At 42.9% G+C, this 23,333-nt stretch overlaps 1 protein-coding gene across 1 annotated transcript in view; it reads right to left on the bottom strand.

Annotated features, from left to right (window-relative positions):
* The window catches only part of LOC308549588 (uncharacterized protein C1orf21 homolog), a 167,926-nt gene that overhangs the window by 65,110 nt on the left and 79,483 nt on the right, over window positions 1-23,333 (bottom strand). The window contains exon 3 of the mRNA XM_081122382.1: window positions 9,256-9,350. Coding sequence (XP_080978508.1) covers window positions 9,256-9,350 — 95 coding nt within the window. The remainder of the gene's footprint in view (window positions 1-9,255; window positions 9,351-23,333) is intronic.

Raw genomic sequence — 23,333 nt, 5'->3', positions numbered from 1 at the left:
GCAATGCCAGCTCCCTGAGACTCTCCCCAGATCTCGCAGTCAGGGTCCCCCTGTTCCACTCTTTTTTTCCGGAAAGACTTCATCAGGGTCACTATGAGGGCCTTACCCTGCATGTGTCTGCCTCCCACTGAGTTCCCTGAGAGTTGCAGTTGTGCTGTGTCAATCCTTACGTCCCTTCAGTGCCCACACAATACGTAGCTGACAGTGAGAACCGAATACACTGAAACAGGGATTTATTCAAGAGTACGTTGTCCCAGGACCCTAAGAGTGTGTTCATGTATGTGTGGTCAGTTCAGTGTACTAGCATGGAAAGGAGAGAGAAAACGCCATTTGAAATAGGACTTCAGTCATGTTCTGCTACGCCTAGCTTTTGGGATGATTATAGTAGTTGCTCCAAAGCCTGCCTTCCATTCGCTGATTTCTGTATCTGTTGAGTATGCACTTGAATACTGCTCCTTCCTTGTCAGGGAATGGAGTGTGCTATGATAATATAGGTCTTTGTTCACCTAGGGGACTAGGCATTAACTCTGACTTAAAACCAGAAGAATGCTGTGCCTTAACTTTGTTTCCACCACGAAATAGCAACTAATCTCAGAAACAAAACCAGGTGTCCTCTAGTGACAACAATCATCACTCTAATTTGTGTTGGGCTTTATGTTTACAAAGCACTTTTGCGGGCATGCGTTTATTTTCATAACATCCCATCCCCGAATCAGGAACTTTGCTTTTGTTCAATGCTTGAAACATAGAAGGCAGATTCGACAATCCCTCATCCGTAGAGAATTAAAGTCTACTCCTGTTTTACTCTAAAACAACTGAGCACAGTGCCAGAAGAATCCGTAAGACCTTGAATGTGCCTGGCTCAGGTAACACAAAAATGCTGGCTGGGCAGAGAACATCTCCAAGATCGATGAAGAGGGAGCATCCTTCCCTCCCATCCCTTCCTTCTGTGCTACAACAGACTAATGATACCACCAAAGCCTCTACTCATATGAGATGTTGTTTCCCTTACAAAACGAAAAGGTTCAGGAAGATCACGTCTGGGATCCTGATGCTATTCCTCTAATTATTTGGAAGAACCCCAAGGCTGATGTCACATCACCTGCATGAGAGAGCAGGGAGTGGGAAGGAGACCACCGAGTTAGAAGCAGGGGACTTTAGAGGATGAGTCTTGTGCTAAAGTGATGTCTGTGAAGCTGCTCTAGGGATACTCTGAGGACCACTCTCGATCTTGGCTTTGGTTTGGGAACCCTCAGGCCTCTAGATTTTCCCCAACCAGGAATTATCTCCCTCAAGTGCAGACCTCCCGCTACAGCCCATTCCAGCCTCAGCCTGAGCTCAAATCCAGCATGCTCCTGGAAGGAAGGTGCTTCCCAAAGCTGTACTCTGCCTATAACATCGGTTTGCTTGTTTTACCTTAATCTCAACAGTACTAGGGATGTTTAAGTGACTTGGGAAATTGGGACAACTCAAAGTCACGGTCTTTTGTCTGAGTCAGTTTCTAAAAATAATTACTTGACCTTCCACTTGAGGACGAGCACTCAGAGATGGACAGTCATTCCTAAGATCACAAGGAACAGAAAAGTCAGTTTGCTGGTATAGCAGCCGCTCCAGAGAGTCACATAACGAGTTAACACAGACGTGTTTGTTAAAAAGAAGAGTTTCAATAGCTCTTAGAGGGTTCCTAATTATGAGAACATCGCTATGGGAACGCACATATGTTGGTATAAAAACATTATAGATCAGAGTTTATAAGGTTCACAGGCATTTTATTTATTCCCCACAGGTGTATACGCTAATAAAGAGAGTGATACCGAGACTGTGGTCTTGAGCACTTAGCTTTCCCATTAACCTACGGCGACAAATGGCATTGCAGGCTATTCTCTTGTCTTCAGGCTGTCGATCAGTCCAATGCCTTGGAGAACACCAGCCCCCTACGTGGCACTGCTTCAACCACATGTATTCTGTGGGTCAGGGACACGTCCCAGTTTTCACCAGCTGGTTACCACTGCTCCAAGGAAAGTTCTCATAGTTTCTGGGACATTTCCTCTTATCAAATATATCTCCTAATCTCCAAGTCTTCATTTCTGCAACCAGATGTTCTGACATTTATTGTAAATGTAACCCACTGGAGATAGGTTTGGAAGCTCTTACAAGCTCAACAGGCGGACGGAGGAGGTACTCATGCCTACAGCTTGGTTTTCCTCTCCTTTCCCACTAAAGCACATAAGAACACTTTTTATTTTGCCATTTGATTGTACTCAGGAGTTGGTGACTTATACAAGGGTGTTTCAAATCGGTCTTTGCCTCTATGCATCAGTATAAAATCAAAGTACAGCCACCCATGATATATGTCATCTGATAGAAAAGAGTCTTCTCATTTATAAAAAAATATCTGGAAATGGTGAATCAAAAACGACTGTAAACATATAAATCTAGCAAATACCAAAAGACAAAAAAAACAAAAAACAAACAAATCCACCATGAAATGATTTATTCACTCCTATGGAGGACAGCTAAAGAATCACAAATGTTGATCAAGGAAAACAAGATGAAGTTTTAGTGTTTAGGAAGGGGGGGCACTTCAAAACTAAAACTGGAATGTTTTTATTTGTCAAGACACTTACTTTGGAGAAACCAAGGGGACTGGAAACTACCAAGTCTGGAGTAATTTAAATTATTTACATACAAAACTGTTAACCTACATAGAGTGAAGCTGGATGATCCCTGAGCTTCCTTTTAACTGCCTTCTGTTAATCGGATATCAGAGAATAAAGAAAAACCGAGGATATTTAAGATAACGCGAGAACGACATAATCCTGTTTACATTATAGATTCCCAGGCAGTCAAAATTGGGAGATTTGTTATTACTATCCTCCCTTTAAAAAGTTTAAATCACACAAACAACCTGCTTGTATTTTCCTTAAAAAGTTAACATTAAAATAATTAAAATTCCCTTTTAGCACCACATCCAATTCTTTCTCATCCTTCCCACTCAATCCAGCTCCATTGTTGACAATGGCCAATGGTGGCATTTTCTATGCCAGAAACTGTGCTAAGAGTTTGCAGGCATGTCTTAGTTAATTTTCACAACTTCCTGCTAGAGTGGGTTCAATTATTGTCTGCATTTTGCAGAGGAGGAAACTGAGCCTTGGCTCACGTCCTCCATCAACTCAGGTGCCCACTGTTAGTCGCTTTGGATGCATCCATCCAGATTTTTTATATGAGTTTATATATAAACTTGGAGGACAATTTAGCGGAATCTCTCTCTCTCCGTGTGTGTGTGTGTGTGTGTGTGTGTGTATATATATGAAATCTAAGATATATATATATATATATAGTTGTTCTGTTTTATTTTAAAAAAACTTAAACGATATCATACTATACATATCCATTCTACAACTTACATTTCATAAAGCCCTAAGTCGTTCCATATAACTGCTGTCTACTATACTACAGCTGTATCCTTCTCCTACTGACAAGCATGGAGGTTATTTTCCATTTTTAACTAACAGAAACAGCACGGAGTGAGGAGTCCTGTGCAAGCTTCCTCATGCACACGAGCAGCTGCCTGGGTGAATTCCAAGACGTGGAAGTGCTGGGTCATGGGTATACATGTTTAAGTTTTAATAGATTCTGCTAAATTGTCCTCCAAGCTGTTTACCACTAGTATGTGAATACATATTTTCCTACAGCCATGCCAAAGTGATATTATCAACCTTGAAAATTTTGCCAATCTAAAAGATCATGTTTTAATTTGCATTTCCCTAACTAGAGTGAAAGGTGTGTTAGGCAATGCCATCCAGACTGGTAACTAAACCGTGAAGTCAGTGAAGGCAGGGCAACATAAAAATGTATATATTACTTAATTTTAAAACCATAGATGTGCATTTCATCTCCCATCTTTGACGTAGGAACAATGTCCCCTTAAGTGAGGAACCGCTGACTGGAGCTCCATATAGTCCCCTCATTAAGCACAACCTTATAATGCGCATCTAAGATTCCCTGGTTTGGTTTCGTATGTGAATATAAAGACCCTGTGAAAGAATCTGAGCGCAAAATTTAACAGCGAGCTTTTAGTACTGTGCCTTCATCAAGACTTTCTGAAGCATTTAATTTAATTTTCACTGAAACAGCTCTCTCTCCACACTTTGTTTCATCAGTGTGCATATTACTTAACTAAATCGCATAATTACAATGACATTCAACCAGTATAAACAGGTTTGTGAACCATCACGCCGGCTCTTGGAAAACATACAATTAACTGAGGGAGCAAAGCACAGAGGTGTTCTAGAGAGCAGCCCACCAGCCATCCAGGTGAGCACACCTTCGGCTGCAGCTGGAATCTTTCGGAGAGAAATCTGGGAATCTTCTAATGCAGTGAGTTGGGTAGAGAGCATCCATGTACTAGTGATGAGGAACATCTTTTCATATGCTTAATGCCCAATGTCCTCTGCCTGGAACCATCTGTTCAGTTCATTTACCTATTTTTCTAATGGGTTATCTTTTTCTTAATTATTTACAAGTGTTCTTCATAAACCCCAGATATTAATCTTTTGCCACTTATATGTCATAAATATTTTTCTCCCAGGCTGCTGCTTTTTCGGGTATTGATTGTTTTATAGAGGCACTTAATTTTGATCTAATGAAATAAGCCACTTTTATTTCTCCACAGCTTCTGCTTTCCATGTCTCGTTGAAGATTCTAAACATATCCTACACTTCCTTCTAATATAATAATTTTTGTTATTCCCAGGTTCCAAAGGAAGAACTTGAAGCTCAGAAGCTTTAAATATCTGACCAAAATTATAAAGCTAGAAACGATGAAGCCAAGACCCATATTGCCATATATCTATATATTATCTCCAACTCACACCACCTTTCTTAAGAAGGAATTAAAGTCCGAGAGGAGTAAAGCAGAATGTACAATGCCCAGCGATGCTGAGAATTGGGATAAATGCACATCTCTGTAGAGAGTACATAAATGACTGACATATAAATGATTCCTCGTCAGCCTCAGAAAACCAGCATGAATCTCCTCCACCCACATCCACTGCGGCCATGGGGCCAAAGTGACTGGAGATCTAAAAGTTCCAGTTATAAAATAAGTCATGGGGATAAGGGAAATGTCAGTTAACATTATTTATTATAACTATATACGGTGACAGGTGGCTACTAGACTTATTGTAGTGATCACTTTGTAAGGTATATAAATGTAGAATCACTATGTTGTACACCTGAAACTAATATAATACTGTATGTCAATTATAATTAAAAATGAATTAATAAAAATTTTAAAAATACTACTGAGCAAACTACTAGGGGCCAACTACTCTTATTCATTCATTCGCCCATCTATTCAAGCAAACGAACATACACTGAACACCTACTATATCTCAGGCACTGGTCCTGAGCTCCACACCCTTATTTTTGCCCTTTGCTAGACTTCTCCGCATAGATGTTCTGCAAGTTCCTAAGGCTTTATTTGTTCAAAACCAACTTCTGCATTGACAACGTTCCCTGAATTGTGGTCATTTAGGTCACGTGCCTTCTAACTGCTACCAGAAAGTGAGCTCCCTAGGGTGGGATTTATGTCTGCAGGGCCTCTGAGTCCTCCAAAGCACAGACGTTCTGTTACCGTACCTATTGCATCGCCGTGTGATCAGTGGCTTAACTTTCTCTCCTGTGGACGACACTGTGATCTTGCTAAGGGTGGGCAACAGTGAATAATGAATAACTGAGGAATGAAGGAAGGAAGAAACCCCTTGTATTTCCAGCAAACACAGTCTTCATAGTGACCATCTCATTTCATTGAGGATACTATTTATTCTTGCTACCACCAGTCACCTTTCCAGGGGAGGGGGGATGTTATGATCTTGGCATTCCCATTATCTCTTGATTCCTCTGCTTTTTTGTTAATATCTATGAGCTGTCAAATGCTGTTGCTTCGATTGCAACCGAGTCCAAACCTTTACTGTTCTCCCTGACACCACCTCGACTGTGGTTCATTGCTTCTCGCAAAAACTATTCTGCATGGTCTCCCACCTGGGCGTCCCACGCCAATCCATACACACTGCTGCTGCCACATAATCTTTCCCGAATCGTAATCTCATCATGCCAAGCTCTCGCTGAAAACCTTCAAGGGCTCCCTTGAGTCCACAGAATTAATTTCAGACCTGGACACCGAGGCTATTACCTCATCTGCATTTTGATTCTAATTTCCCACCGCTACCCTACTGTCACCTTCTCTTCTTCCTTCCGATTCCCCAATCAAACAGGACTAGGAGCTTTTTATTAAATCTCTTTTGCGTTTCCCAGCTCTGTTACTTCTGCCTGGGGCACTTGTCCTCATTCTGTCCTTTGAGGCCCACTGGAAATACCAGCTCTTCCATGAAGTGGGGCCAGACACCCCAACAGACAGATCTCTGCCTCCTCTGACATCAGCAGTCCTCTCGGCTGGAATCAGTTTCACCCTGTTTTATTTATAGTCCTTCGGTGCTCACCTTGTCCACCGCCACACAGTGCCTGGAGGTGAAGGTCAGTGCTTTCCCTGATTTTCTATTTTTCTGCAGCCTAGTACAGAGCCTTGTACACAGAGGCGATCAAGGAAATATGTGTTGAACTGAACTGTTCTCCCAACTTCCCTGAGTCTCTCAATACAAGTTACGTCTTTACACATAACAGGTGCACAGAACATATTTGTTTAAATAATTTCATAGTTCCCGAGCAAGATTTTTCAAAATGTGTGTAGCACTGGCATTAACTTAAAGTATTCATTTAGCAATCTCTCACCAACTCACTAAAGGAAAAAGGAAAGACACGCTGACTCTAATATCTTTTATTTTTATCCTTTGTTTTATATGTTAAGGCCTAAGTCTTATCAGGTGCTTATCATGCACCAGGCATTGCACTCAAGGTCTTACAATGCACATCTCATGTAATCCCTCAAACAGCACCACCAGGAGGCACTGTCTTTTTCTCCACTTGATGGGTGGGAGGTTTAGAGCAGTAACTTGATTCCGCAATGAGGGATCAAGTGTCAGAGCTGAGATTTGAACTCAGGGAGTTTTTCCAGAGCCCACTGTCATCCTACCTTGGTTATTTTTGCTGTGCCCCTTATTTTCAACAGTTTGAATAAAAATTTTTTAAGAAAATACTCTGACCTACATCTTAAATAAAATCATTCTTTGAAACATAAAAATGTCTTGACTTGGATTATTTTAATGGAGGTAAAAATCAAGGATAGTTAAATCTATTTCATTCACCTTCCAATGTAAGCTTCAATTTTAGGAAGCTATTAGTTTTCTCAAGCAATCAGGTCAATACCTGATTATGCATCCCGAAGGACGGAGTAGGTGACAAAGATGACATACTCCCAGATAGCTGAAAATCACTTAAAGTTGGAAAGCAGTCTAGAAGTCTCAGAATCAGAGATACTCATTTACTCTCCATTCTCTGTGGAAGTCTTGACACACTTGAGAACTGCTGTTAGAGCCCTGGACTCGATTGGCGGGCAGAGTAAAGGGGTGTGGGCTTGTCACAGATGATCCACAAGTAAGTGAGACCAGAATTTCTCTCTCCTTGAATCTCCATTCAGGCTGCAGAGAAAAAGCACTGGCAAAGATTCTGGCCACAGTCCTGGAAAAAGATACACTAGCACTAAGAGGAAAGGAAAAATGTTGACTTGGCCTAAATATGATAAGAGCACATTGAGGGAAAACTCACAAGCTGTGAGATAAAGGTCATTTCTTGCCTGAGGTGTCAGAAATGCAAGCATGGGAAGTAGGAATGGACACTAGTTAGATCCAAGAAACGGGCCACTGTCGGGCTGGTCACCAGTGTCTTTAGCCTCCAATGGAAGTATTATTATTAAAGATGAGATTCATAAATCAAGCTGAAATTACATCAAGCAAGGAGAAACTCTGATTTTCAGTAAAGTAGAAAAATGACTACTGATGCTTCAACTGCTTAGGTCTTCTATTTATCTATTCAGGGTAAAAAAAATTCCTGTAAAAAGTCTGATAATACTAACTTCCACTATTTAATCACAGCTACTTTTTTCTGTATTTAAGTGTCAATGTTAAAATATACCATAGGTATGATGACTCTCTGTGGCTCAGTGAAACCTTCAAATCCAAATTCCATTTTTAAAAATTTATCTTTATTGTTGAAAGTATTACAGATGTCCCCCCTTTTACCCCATGGACCCCGTCCACCCGGCTCCTGTCCCCATTTTTGAAGCAAAATTTCGTTATAAAGTGTTTTCACTCCTTTAAAGTGACCTAAAATGGTCAGTGTTGATACTTCAGGATGTTGAGTTGTAGATCAGGTGTTCAGAACAGAGTAGAGAAAGAAGAATTAGCCCATTATGCTCAGTAGCGTATTGTGGACAGTAACAACTTTAGATACTCGCGAGCACTGGTTAATATTCTGCCAACTCCCTCTGCTTTCGCAGAAGTCATAAAAACAAAGCACATATTTCATGACATTGTAAGCTTCTTAAAAGTACATTCACTTGAACATGAAAAAAGTAGCAAATAGTTAATCCCACAATAAAACATAAAAGCAATTTTGCTCTAGCACACTTGAATAAATGCATATACTTAACCATTTGTGACCTCTTTTAAGAAATTACCTACTATGACAATAATTAAATATTTTTATAGAGATGGAATAAGAAGTTGGAACATGTCTATTGATTCACATTAACGGAAAAGGTTCCTAACTTTCTGTTTCAGGTCATTACAGTTCTCACATTGACTCAAAACCCACAATGCCATTAACATTATGAATGTGAAATACTATTTCGATAGAGACCTACTGTCAAAGTACATTATTTTCCCTTGAAAGGCAACTTCCCCAACACACTACACGTCCAGAATAATGAAAACAGCCATTCACCCTGACCTGAATAAGAGGTAAAGGAGCTGGGGAAAAAGTAAAGAATGGCCCTCTCCCCATAAACCTCAACCCTCCTTCATGCTTTTCCCTTTAAATCGAACCATTTTACAACACTAATAATTTTGCTATTGTTTCCCCTGGAGTGAATGTTCTCTATCAAGATTAAAGAAGGGCTTATTCAGGCACAAACAGGATACAGGAGTCACGGTTGGCTTCCAGGCAAGCTAAAAATAGTGGCAGCATTTTCAAGAAATCTTGTGCCCAGTGTGTGAGTTGCCATTTAAATGCACAGTGCAGATTTTTATTACAACGGTGTCCCCAAAATGCATTGCTATATGAGAAATTCAATTCTTACCAAGTTTTCTTGGTTCCTGGCTGCTATTTTCTGTTCCTCTTCGGCCCCATTTTTCATGTATTTGACTTCTTCCACCGGTTTGATCCTATACTCATCTGAGTACCAAAAAAAGAAAAGACATTTTATAACTTTTTCACAAAGGTAGGAGAGAGTCAGCGAGAAAGGCCCAATAGTGTAATTTGTGAAGCACCTTTTCCCTGTGCCCTTTCTATGGGGCTCATCTGAAATCGTCTGGATTGAGCTTAACCAGCCTCTTTTTACCAGGAGGCGCTCTCCTCGGTCTACCCGGGAAAGCTCAGCACCTACAAAGACAGATAGTAACAGTAGCAGTGCCTGCTTCTTTTACAGAGAGCAAATGGTGGCAGAGGAAACAGGTTATTCCACCTCTAAAACTATCTGGGATCTGCACACAGTAGCACATAGCACATCATGGTCTAAGGAAGACGTTTCTTCTTATGAACTAATATTTTCTTTATGGGAATATGAGTTCCAAATACCAGTGGTGGCAATTTTCAGCAGTTCATTTACACCTAATTTCTCTCTTTTGGAAAAACAAAGTACTATTTAAGACTAAAGAGTTCAATTGATCAACAAATAGATATAAACAAGTGGGAAATAAATGCTTCCTATTTGTCATCCCCATATTAAATGTGGAGCAGTCTGCAATGATTTCACATGCTCTACACCCCCCCACACTTTAATTTAATCTCTCTGTAAAGTCACATGCATGAAGAGCCGCAATATCTAATGGATCTACAGGTGGATACATCACTCAAGGCTGGAAAGCACAGTGGGTCATGGTGAGACCTAGACTTCACAACAGCCACAGAGAGAGTACAAGAAATCTAAATATTGACAAACATCATGAGACAAACTCAGGAAAACTTGTAGCTAAGGCTCTTTTCAGGGTAGAGGTTCGGTGACGACGATGATAACATTTTCATCATCCTGTCAACAGGATATGACTTGGGCAAAACTAGGTAAAAAATATGTGTGACTTTGAGTCATCTTTAGTCCAATTTGTCGGGGGGAAAACATCACAGAACTTATGGAACTGGAAAATTTCAACAAACTGATAATTGCCTAGCATATGGCATGAAATAATGTTGATGACAGGCTATCTGAAAATATCAGTCACTAAAGGAGTTTGTATATCAGTTCAGGAAGTTGCAATACCTTTTCTTATTGCCTATGATTAATTTGATATAATGACAAATTTTTATATAATTTCTTGATTATTTATATCATTTCCTTTATCGTTTCAGGCTTCCTTGTCCTATCCCTTAGTATACTACCCCCCAAAGACATTTGTTATAGTAACTTTTCTCCAAGTAAGTATGCTGTTCAAATGGTTCTCAAAGTTTTCATCCTTTTGAAAATAATACATGTGCATATATCTGAATAAAGAATCCATGTTAATGGCTAAGCCAATTGGGTTTTCCACCTGACAATTCAAGGTAGTTACTGCTTCTGCTGCTTTCTAAAGAAGTTGGCGAGACTGATGAGGCTACAGTAATGAGCCTTTTAGAGATACCAAGTCCTAAGCGTGCTAACAAGTTAATCAGTGAATTCTGATCCACAATTACAACGCACAAGAATTTTGCATTCTGATTTGGTATTCAGAAGAGGAAAAAAGTCAATTAATAAAATCGGCACTGTATTATTTATTCAGAATTAGGAAGAGCAGTTGTTAATAATAAAATAAAAGGACACTGACAAATTATCTTTCCAATATAATTAAAGAGATAAAAATAAAGGGAAAAATAATCGTTAAGGTGGGCCTCCTTAACTTCAGTTTGGGACATTAATATTTATAAACCACGGTTCGCTGGGATAATTACTAACATTCAACTGATCCAAACTGTGATCTTAATTACTTATGGTGAATCTCTAATTACTTAATTATAAATTATACACACACACACACACGCACAGTATATGTTTTAACACAATTCCAATGGATCGTATGATTTTTGTCTATAAGGCCCAAACACTCATATATGATAGATTGGAAAAAGCACGTTTTAGAACCGAAGCAACCTTCTGAAAGAACTTCCAAAAGATGGCCCTTCTTCTGGCTGCACAGCAAAAGGTATCTCTGCCAGGCCACAGCCCGCTGCTCTCCGAGCACCCTAGCAATATTCAGTCTTCACTCTTTTCATCCCTCCGGGGAACACAACCGAATTGAAAGAAGCAGACACACTATTAATATTTTTCTAATATTTTTCTTCAGTGAAATGGAAAAGCTGCTGGCTACATCACTTTCAAAGCAGCATTATCCCAAATACAGAATTTCTTTTAATGTCAACACAGAATCATCACTAACAGAGAAAGGGGATAGGATTGAGCGTGTCATTAACAACCAGGGCTGGCTGGCCAATGCTGCGTACTGTGATTGGATATGAAGAAAGGAAAAACAAACAGCCACGACCACAAAGCCAGGCCTGTCACCATTACTTACACACATTGCACAGAAGTCATCCTGATAGGAAACAAAAGAGCCTGCAAGACCCTTAGATAAGCCAGTTTGTGCAAAGGGAATACGCGAAAATGGTCTGTCGAATTTCTCAAAGGAATGAAGATGTCCATCTGGAAATAGACAACTCATCACAAATGTGTCACACATTTCCATGGCGACGCAGCCATCAGGACGTGCGCTTGCCAACAGGCCTCTGTGCAGGCGAATGAGCACTTTGGGCTGTGACAGTGAAAACACCTCTATAGAAATCCAGTTTTCCTTTGTTTAAGGCACAGGGGGACCGACGTGGGACCGCAGGCCCCCTTAATCAGATCCCACACTGGAGGCAATTAGCATGGCCACTGTCCCCAGCCCCAAGGTCCTCGCAGCAGAACACTGAGCCAACTTGATTAAGAGGAGGGGGAAGCGGGACTGCCTCCCTCCAGCTCCCGCACACCTGTTCACAGTTTTCCTTCTCTTCCTGTTGGACTTATTCAAACCCACGTCAGGAACAGCAGCCGACACCCCGTTCCGAAGCCACTCCCCAGTCCTCCCTATGCAGGCAGTTGCAAGCTGGGCGAGCCCCAAAAGACCTGGGGAAAAGCAACGCCTTGGTGGCATTTCTAGCATTTCATTCCTCAGGTGACATCAGAGAGGGGCCAATTGTTTTTGTGGTGGCTCCATCACGTTGAAAACACCATTTCCCACCAAATCTCGGCACCTCACTTTTGATGTAAAGTATATTCTATATATGTACGTTTTTAGAGCTGGGAGGGGATCCATTGGCTGGACTGGCTTTAGGTGAGTATGGAATTCCCGTCTTCTGGATCCTGGTCCTATCCCAGATCTCCCAGATAGATCTGTGACAAGGTTACTTTTGTAATCAACAGAACCGACTTGGAAAGGAGTCAACCAGGTGGAGATGAGTGCTGGATGAGTTTATAACACCAGAAGTATTAAAAAAGTTAGCAGTTGTCCTAAGTGTACATATTAGATGGGGAAGAAAGAAGAAAGCAGAAGACCCCAATATATGCTGCTCTCTGAGGTAAGAATAAATCTTACAGTTGTTTTTTAAAAATTATATGTCATTCCACTTATTTATGCATTCATTGATTGCTTCTTACATGTGCCCTGACCTGGGACTGAACCGACCACCTTAGTTGCTCTACCCAGCTGAGCCACCCGGCCAGGGCTACAGTTGTTTCCTAAACTGGTGAAATTTGCACCTACTTTCATACCTTCTCACCCAGCCTTCTTTTGATCAGTGATACATCTATAATGATAAATCCCATCTTTTCCAAGACTATTCCAATTTCAAAAGTTCTGTGTTCATATCCTCAGCTCAAAATAGTCCAGCATCTATCTGGGCATCTTAATGAAATGCCATGGACGGCCTCTTCATCCAGAATCTGCATGAAGGTCCTCTGGTGGACTAATTATTATTCTATGCCCAGGAAAATATGAGGGCTTGGGAAAGGTGGTAAGAGAAGTATTTACAAAAACAAACAAACCAACAAAAACAAACAAACTATTCTGCTTTATAGCCTAAACTTATTCCCCTGGGGCTTTTCCACTGAACATTCTGTCTTCGGAGATAACTAAATTTGAGTCCCCAAATCCTGGTACAACTTCAAACTCTTGCCTAGGATCTTTATTTCCTTACGTGGTAGGACTTTTCCACAGATGAGCATTTACAGTGGCTAAGAGCTTACCTCTGGAGCTAGAATACCCAGCGCTATGGCCTTGGGCAAGTGATTTAAGCTTTCTGTGGTTGGTTTCTTCATCTGTAAAATGGATATATTTACGGTACCTGATCTCACACACAGTCACATGAACTATAACATGAAAACATGCCTAGTCAATAGTAAATGCTCAATAAATGTTAGCTGTTGCTGGTTCTGCAGGGAACGCTATTTTTAATGCATAAAATATAATGTAAATATCAATAATTACTTTAACCAAAAATAGTGACTTCACTGTGTAAACAAATGAGGAAAGAAGAAGTGAGAAGAGGGTTTATCGTTCATAATAAACCTTTAGTATTTTTTGACTGTATACCTACATTACTTTCGTGAAAATAGAAAACAATTTTGAAATAATAAAAAATAACATTTATGTTTGGAAAAAGAAAAGTGATCGTTATATAAGTGAGACCAGGGATACCTTCACACTATTCTGTATATCTTCACACTATTATTGCCACTGGCTCACAGCCTACCTTGAGGGCACAAGAGTGAACAGGTGAAGTTCCGATTTAGAACAGGCAAAATGATTGTTTCGGAGTGTTCAGGGTGGAGGCTGCTCTAAAGAAAGTAAGTCTTGAAGGAAAACCCTTTTCTGGAAGGACAAGAAGGCAGGGCTCTGCACTACAAAGCAAAGATGGACAGATGAGGCGACTGCATTAGGAGAAAGGGGCCTTCACTTGGGAGCACTCCACCCACCTCACCAGCTATGCACGCTTCCATTCGTTTATTCATTCAACAAACATTCATGCAACATCTGCTGGGTACTAAGCCCTGAACTGAACGTGGGGCTCAGTCCTTTTTGTCTCAGGGGTCTGTGTTTTTCCCTGCTGGGTTCTCCAAAACAGAAAAAAAGATCTCTAATTTAAAAAACTACCAATACCATTCTTTGCATTTTTGCACGCAAGTACAATGGGGGTAGAACTGCCCATTTCAAGTCCACCTTTGGTCTGTGGGTGTCCTCAATGTGAAGTTCTTGGCTAAGCTACATTTAGGCTTTGATCTAAAATTTATATTATTCCCCTATCTGGAATTTCCTTCCCATCTCTCAGTTGACTCAAAGACTCTTCTAGCCCAAATTTCACTTCCTTTATGAAATCTTTTCTGATCTCTTTTGTCTCCAAATTTCTAAAGTTCTTGCTTTTCACTTCCAAAACTTGCCAAAAACTCCCAGTTATTTCCTTCATGTACGAGGTGATTTAGACTAATTGTAAACTGTTCCAAGCTTATGATAGAACTGAATCTTTCAGGAAATTTCTTATGTTTTTGGACCTTGATACGGAACAGTTGGGCCATTCTTGAGTTCAAAGATGGCTGAGCCACAGAAAGTAGGTCCATGGGTTAGCTGAAGACTCAGATTAAGTGGCATTACAAAGTTTTTATAACTAGTTAAGAGTTCCTTTAACCATATGCTTGACTCTGGTGAAGGCGTTGCATAAACTGCAAGTTCCCAAGTAAATATAAAACTAATTACAATAATATTTCTATGCCTGGGAATACCAGAGACAATACATGACACAAGTATAAAACAGATTCTGTAGCTTGGTTCAAAATTTAGCCTCTTAATCACAGAAAATCACTCTGACTTTGTAAGCCCAGTTGCGTTGTACTTCAAAAAGTAACATCTTCAGTCCTGGCCAGTGTGGCTCAGTTGGTTAGAATGTCGCCCCATGCACCGAAGGGTCATGGGTTCGATTCCCAGTCAGGACACACATCCAGGTTGCAGGTTCCATCCCCCATTGGGGTGCACGTGGGAGGCAACAGATAGATGTTTCCCTCTCACATCGTTGTTTCTCTCTCTTTATCTCTCTCCCTTCCTCTTTCTAGAATCAATGAAAAACATTTCCTTGGGTGAGAATTTAAAAAAATAAACAACATCTTCATCTTCAGTGGGGGAAGTGGTTATAAGGCTGCGATGTTGCTTTGCACCACAGCTCCTCCCCTTAATTAACTGTCTCTGGCTCTCCCCCAACCCCCAGGGCCTACAGATTCAGGAGCCTTTGTTGATAAGAGATGCTGGGATAGCACAGAGGGCCAATGCCTTCGTGTCCCGCTAATGACTCTCAACCATTTCCAACTGGGAGTTTGGAAAAGCCCACGGTCTGCTTGGGAATTCACTTACTGGTGTTTTCTAACAGTGAGAGCACTTGAAAATGAAAAACCAAAGCAACAAAAACCGAACCAACCAATGAACCCCCAATATGTGAAAGGTTTGCGCTTCAAAGTGCATTTCTGCACAGAAACTACATTAGAAGATATGGTTTCATTTCCAGGTTACTCCATGGAAACCCATTTAACTGAATGTAGCTGAACCATCCATTAAGAGCATCGATGAACTTGGTCCTGGGTCCCGGGAGGAGCCGGCCCTGTGGTCCAGCCAGGCAGTGAAGGAGACAGGAAACTTTTCCTTCTCTTTCTTCCATGTAAGGCCTGAACTAGGCCAATATTCTAAACAGGTGAAGTCTGTGTTTGATGTCAAAGAACCTCCTCTTCTAAACCCATTTATATCTCCGTGTGAGCCTTTCTCCAAACCTCCAATGCATTCTGCGCTTTCCTAGCCCCAGCACACCTCCCACCCTCCCACCGCCTCACCACCCAACACTGCAGCATTCCACCAAGGCACGTCTCAAGCCGTTTCCCAGACTTACACCTTCTCACCCTTTCTTGTGCGCCCAATCAAAAGATGATTCGTATTAAACTGGGAATCTCTTAATTGGCGCACTCCTAAGCAACACAACACAAAGGGGAAAAAGACAGGCCAGATGTGTGCTAGCTGGCAGTGGAACGAGGGAGCCACAGCTACTTTATAGGGCAGGAAAGTCACTGCCGGGCAAGCCAGTCTCACCCAGCCTTTACCTTTTGCGGGGGCTTCTGAGCTTCCTACATCTGTGGGTTGCTGCTGTTGAACAAATTTGGAAAGTTTCAGCTACTATTCCTCCCTCCCTTCCTCTCACAGCTTGTACACAGCAGAACTGTCTGACTTCAGAGCTCACATCGCATCCTGAACTATTATTATATCCTTGTGCGAGGGTTTTGAACTTGATCACTTCTCCTGTCCTGTCTAGTATCTGCTGGTTTGCACAGAATTTTGTGGCAGAGGCATTAAAGTACATAGAATGGCGAAGGTTTTGACAGCTTCCTTGTATCTAACCCTGGTTCACTGCTACACTCTCCTCATCTGGAAGGGATTGATTGGTTCATCAGAGTCTAAGCACCTACTATGTGCTGGGCTCTGTGACAAGCGATGCAGGGACACAGAGGGGAGGTGATGAGGAGGCGGGAAACAGTGCCCGAGGAGCCCCAGCTGCCTGAGGCGAAGGCTCGTGCTCTGAGAACCCCCTGCTGCCTGGAGCTCCCCCCTCAGCGTGCGCACAGCCCGCCCGCGTTCCACTCGGCCGCACACGCGCAGGCCACCGGGGCTGCCTCTAAATCTGGAACAAGCTTATGCACGAAGCAGAGGCTCAGTGGCAGGACCTCGTCCACCATTAGCAGTCCTCTGAGTCAGGCAGTCCCTTAATGATCATCACTCTGTCCTCACTTGGAGCAAGCGGCTTCGTTCTTTCCAATGCAACAATTACCAAACACTTTGCAGAGTCATAAGCTGCCCGCCCTACACGGCATGAACATTTCTAAGACAAGGTTTTGGCGCATTTGATATCAAATGCTCTCAGTTCCTTTCAGAGTTTGTCTGAAATCAAAACAAATTTCAAAATAAGATGGTTTAATACGTTAAGTTCTTCTAATGGTGTAAAAATATAAGTTGTTCCAAAACAGGCAGGAACATGATGGTTTTAGACTTTCTATTTGTGGAGAGTAGACATGGAGGTGTCTGGCCCTTGGGTTTCTACTATGGGAGGTATGGAGATGATATGTATTTGTCTATATCTCCCTTTATGATATCTCATAATCTAAAAATCTTATGTTACTGTCGCCAAGACGGCAATTCTCAGAGGCCCAGTGTATCTTCATTTACTGGTGCAACCTGATGCTTGTTTACACTGAGCAGTGGGAATAACAGGGCTTGTGCTGGTGCTGGCTCCCTTTCATCTTGCCTCTGGCATAAAGCTCATTTCAGCACACCCTCAGGAACGAAGGTGTTACCCTTTCCAACAACATGTAATGAATCGAAGGGTGAAACGGTACTTAGTTTTTAAACTGATGTTTCTAAACTGACCAGTGATGCTGAATACTTTTTCCACGTGTCAATCATTCATTTGTCCTTCCTTCCGGTTTAAGCATCTTTTCGTATCCTTGGCCCCTTGTTTCTTACTGGAGTTGTAGCATTTATTGACTGCTGTGTCAATAGGACATAGTGACTGTGAACGACAGCAATTTATGAAGACACTTCTGGTCCAAGAGGTCTGGGAAAAACACTCCTTGGTTTTAGTTCAAACGTGAGAGTGGAAAGAGCTACCTGCTTTCTGTCCTTAAGCCAAGTTCCGCGCTATCCTCTACTGTCCTTCCTGTGTTTCTCCCCTTCTTTCCTTTAGCAATATTTATTGAGCACCTACTGTGTGCGAGGGAATGTAGTACTCAGTCCTGGGGTGGAGGTAAGAAAATAAGCAAGTATGTGGGGAAGGTAGAGTGTTTATAGCTATGAGAGGTGCATGTGGTAAGAAAAGCAAGGAGGGACCCCCTGAGCAAAGCTGGGGAGAGTCTTGGAGGAGGTGACATATCCCACTGGAATTCTGAGGAACACTAGTCTGTGTGGGAAGGGCAGGTTCAGGAAAGGGCACAGTGAGTTCAAAGGCCAGGGAGAGCGTTGCAAGCAGGGGCCCCTGCAAGTTGCTCAGTATGACTGATGTGGGGAATTCCAGGGGGCACAGAGAGGTGTGAAGAGACGAGGCCAGTCCAGGAAGGCCTGGTATGCAAGTCCCCCTAGAGGCAGCCTCTATTCTGAGGGGATATGAAACCGCCCCCCCCAGTGTCTCGGCACTGGAGCCACTTATTATGGGCAAAGTGTCTGTCCTCTGGAGAGACCCCAACCACCTTACTTAATCCAAGGCTTTCTGCATCTCTCTGAAAGAAGGTGGACGTACATCTTGAGACGGACCAGGTGTTTCAGGAAGGTGAGGAAGAACACATGAATAAGACAGGGAAAGGGCCAGAGAGAGAAGACACAGAGAAGTTTAAGAGGGTGCCGTCTTTATCCTGAAATCAGCTGGTGGGGACAGAGCTGGAGATGCCACATCTGGCAGACCTAGTTCCTGCCTCCCCCAACAGGTGTGCCTTCCACTGGGGATGGGATGTGAGGCGCAGAAGCACTCAGATCAGAGAGTGGCTGAAATGGGGATATGGTCTGTCCTGGGGCAAAAGAAGTGCCACTGAACCTGATCCCAGCTTCTCTCCCTCCATGGGACAGCCGTGAGTCATAATGGATGGAGTTCTGGCGTTAAAGGGCTTTCTCTCCTGGACGTGGCTTCGTGACTTCGCAGCTATGTGCCCTGGAGGCAGGGGACAGAGCTCTGAGTGACTGGGTGGGGTGAGATGCCTGGGCAAGGCTGCTATGGTCTCTTAGCATTCTAGGGTCTTGTATACATGTTGGGAGAGGACAGGATGAGAGGTGCCCTCAGCTGCCAGGACGAGAGGGTGATGGAGCTTCTCTCACTGCAGCACCTTAAATAATTAAGACTGAACCCTGCAGGCCCCATTCTTGAATCACTTGATCATTTCAGAGGCCAGGCAACAGCCTTCCTTCATTCAGTTGGGGTTCATTATTCAGCGACCAGGGGACTATTATCCAGTCATTAAGGGCCCCCAACATTCATCTCTGACAAGCTCTGACAAAAGACACAGAGCTGGCTCCCAACCCAGCCTGGATTCCTGTAGGAACGTACATGCAACAACCTGGGTTTTCTATGGGAGGGTTAATTTCTATGCTGTGTCCTAATAATTCCCAACCAAGGCACAGAAAGAGGGGCGAGGAAGAGGCAGAGCTGCACCCGGAGCGGGAGGGCATGTGTGGTTGTCCTGACAGTGGGTGATGGAGTCTCAGGAGCCCTGCTCTGGCTGGCTCTCTGCCCAACAACCACTGGGACTCCTGAAAAGTTGGAGACCAGCTAAGTCCTCTCTGCTGTTCTTAGTGGGGTTCCTGTTATCCTTAGTGGCCATTCAAGATAAAAGCCCACCCATTAATAACCTTAATAACCTTAACATCCTTCATAATCATTCAAGACAAAAGCCCGTCCAGTTGTCCGCCCTCTCCCTTGCTTTGGTTTAATCCTCGTGGTAGCCCTATGAGGCCGGTACAATGAGCCCCTTTCTACAGTCATAGAGATGAGCCCCCGACTGGCTGGTCGAGGGGCAGTGATGGGTCCAAATCCAGGCTGGTTTGAGTCTAGGGAACAAATTTATTGGTGACATGATACAGGTTTAAAGTATGAATGGGTTCAAAAAGGATTTGGACAGATTTGTAAATCACAGAGATAGCAATAAAAGTTATAAAGACATTCAACCTTCATGGGTAACATCGGAGAAAATCTGAGACCCTCCCTGGTCAGGTCTCCGGCGCCTTTCATCAGTGGAAGATACTGTCCCTGTGCCCTTTAAGTTAGAAAATAATGTGACATCCAAGGAACTGCTGTGAACCTTTACTTCCCATGGCGATTGGAACACCACTGCCTCTAAGAGAAGAAAACTGGTTTTTCTCCAATGTAAGGCCAAGTAATTACCGTGAGGCCTTTGCACAAACTTGTTATTTTGAAAGATAACTTCATTTTTAAGGCCTCTGCTATCACTACTGTGGCTCTGGTAGATGATCTTAGTATTAAGACCAACCAGTAAATCAAGGATCTCTTTCTCTACTGGAATGAGGGGGGGGGAGAGAGAGAGAATCGCTTATAGAGCCCCTTAATGTTCTGTAACCAACTCTGACAAAGAGCAACCCGCTTAATACAGCAACTCTATGAAGTAGAACTGTCAGTGTCTCCATCACACAGATGAGGACACCGAGGCCCAGAGCACTCACTCATATAACTAGCTGCACAATCTAGCGACTGGCCTGGGGCCAGGCCTCGAACCCAGGCAGTGTGACCCAGACTCCAGGCTCTTACTCAGTTTTCCCACACACGAGCAATAAAGTGAATTTCTGATAAAAATTATGTTTGTGTGCTGATTTCATTACAGAACTAGTACAACATGTTATCGCAACTTGTATCCTCTCCTTGAATGAATGTCACCTTTAAGATAAACCTTTTCAGGTCAGGCATTAAAAAAAGACATTATAAAATAGGATCTAAAATAAACATACACAGTGATATTCTTTTCAGGGTAAACTAGAAGGCAGTAACAGCAACTATGAAAAGGGACTAAAAGACTGTCTCACACGCCCCTTTTTGTGTATGAAATTGATAAAATTCCGCAGTCATCGGGAGAGTCTGAAATGGGAGTTGTTTTTCTAGGACTGGCAATACATTTCTGCTGATTCATGTGTAGTCAGTTCTTCACTGCCATGTCCAAGATCAATAGTCGTGAATTTGTTGGATGGTCGGTCAGGATCAGGAAAATATATGACCATTCCAGAAATTCTTCCCCATCTAATGGATCTATGGCTACCACAGAGTCATCACAAACACTGAACAATTTGGCCAACGGGGTGTGTGTGTGTGTGTGTGTGTGTGTGTTATAAAGGACATTTTAATGTTCATCTGATTTAATTTCTTTAATTGGGTTCTGACTTAACTGGATTCTGTGAAGGAAAAGATTCTCAGATAATAACCAGGACAGAGAAAAGCATTAGCACTTGAGTATCTCAGCAACACCCCTGTCCCCCCGCCCAGGCACCTCACCATCAGGCCAGATGGGAAGAGCAGAGCTAATGAGAGGACAATAGGGCCCAAACCAGAAAACCCCAAGAGGGCTAGGATGGAGGGGAAAGTGTTGCAGAAGATTAGAGAAAGGGGGAGGTTTATGAGGTAGTAGAAAGACAAAAAGTCAACAGACTGGCAGAGAGCTAGGGATTCATGGGCGTCGATTTCAGAATGTCATAGGGTGGTTTATGAATGGGACGTCTCTTTGGGGTTCTTTGACGTTATTCAGTAAAAATGCAAACTACTTTTCAAAGATGTTTAGTGTTTCTTATTAAAAACGTCTCTGGATTGAAGCTGGCTTCCGGGGCTTGACTTGATCGGGGTTATACAACGGTTAGGATTTATTCAGTGGAAGTAAAACCATTCACAGGAATGGGAAGACACCAGATAGAGTCATTTTCAGTTAAAGTCATTCCCAAGTTCACAAGCATCGCTGCTGAACTTGAAATGGGAAAAACACAGCTAAAATATCATTTGTGATAAAACAGTGTAGCTTCTACACTTATAAAAATATGCATGACTGGACTTCTGCTGCAGATCTCATGAAAGAAAGGCTCGTGTTCACGAAGGAAGGTCCTGGGATGCTAGGAAAGGGCTTGCACATGGGCGCGAGGGAGGCGGAGGGCTCTCCGCTTCTCTCTCTCCTTTTGCAAGTGAGTACCTCCTCTCACAGGAGCTTCATTCGTGTAAAACAAAAGATAAGTTCCAGCTGCTATGCACAGCAAAGTTATTTTCCCCTCAGGGGCTAAAGTGTGTTCTGATGGCGACAAATAATGGCTCTTCAGGAATAACGTGTCTGGGAGAGCTTATTGGTGAGTGACGCAATAAATAAAAACACACTACCTTCCACAACCTGGGTCGGTTTGAACAAGCCTATTTTAGTAACACATTGTGCTCAATTCGTTTATAAACTACGATAGCGGTTTTGAAGATTTCTCTTTTGGGGAGAGGGGATGAGAGCCAGGGAAGGGAAGAGCCAGGTGAGGGGGAGGGAAAGGGCCAGTAGGAAGGGACCTCTTTGGGCACCTCTGGCTTTCAACCAACTTGCTAAAAATGAAAAGCAAGTCTCGTCTGAAGATCCTTCACACTCTGGTTGAGGAAGTGATCAGATGCAATGCTGCACAGGAGCACCTGGTCCCAGGAGGTTCTAGAGTCCCGAAGTGGTTCTCCTCACCTGGGCCCTGCCCTGCGCCTACGTGCAGCGAGCACTGTCACCTACAGTGAGAACGGAACCGCACTGCTCTGTGTCCCAGCCAGCAGCAAAGGAGCTTGTCCCAAAAAGGTAAAAACACACACATCAAAAGCCATTAATTTAGCATTTTGACCTTATTAATCTTTACAGCCGCATCTTGAAAAAGTCTTTACTTTCACAACACTAGAGTTTCATTTTTCACCCCATGTGGCTAAGGCTGAGAACATGGTCATTGCTTCAGAACTTAAAAACCGTGTGTCCTGTGAACCTCTGACGAGGAGGAGTCTCTGCTGGTACCGAATGCCACCTCCCACTCCCACTCCCAGACTGAGAAACCTGTGGATAATGAAGCTCGTATTTAATGGTTCCCCAAATAGATCCTGAACCCGGCTATGTCTCGCTATCTCCACTGATACCTCCCTAGTCCAGACCATGGTCATCTCTTGCCTGAACCAGCCTCTGTTAGCTCCTTCCACTCTTGCTTCTTATGCTCTATTCCCCACATAGTAGCAAGAGTAAGCCTTTAAATTAAAAACCTAAGTCAGACTATATCACTTTCCACTCCCCAAACCCTCTCCTGGCTTCTAGTGCAGAATCCAGAGTCCACACGTGAGCTACAGGGCAATGTACACTCCAACCCCAGGATCCCCTCCGAGTCTATCACCCACCACTCTCCTGGCATGAAGACCTTAGGCTTCATCCTGGAACCTACCAGCTGCCACCCTCAGGAATTTGGTCCTGTTGTTCCTCTGCCTGAAACACTGTTCCTGGGCATTCTCAAGGCTCCCTCCCTTTCTTCAGGTCTCTGCTCAAAAAGGTCAACTTACTCAGATGGATCTTCTCCAACCTATGAGTCCAAAATAGCCATCCCGTGACTC

This window comes from Miniopterus schreibersii (assembly GCF_964146895.1).
Source record: "Miniopterus schreibersii genome assembly, chromosome: 19".
Classification (NCBI taxonomy): domain Eukaryota; kingdom Metazoa; phylum Chordata; class Mammalia; order Chiroptera; family Miniopteridae; genus Miniopterus; species Miniopterus schreibersii.
Note: the sequence above shows the minus strand (reverse complement) of the source record. Positions and strands in the feature narration are given on the sequence as shown.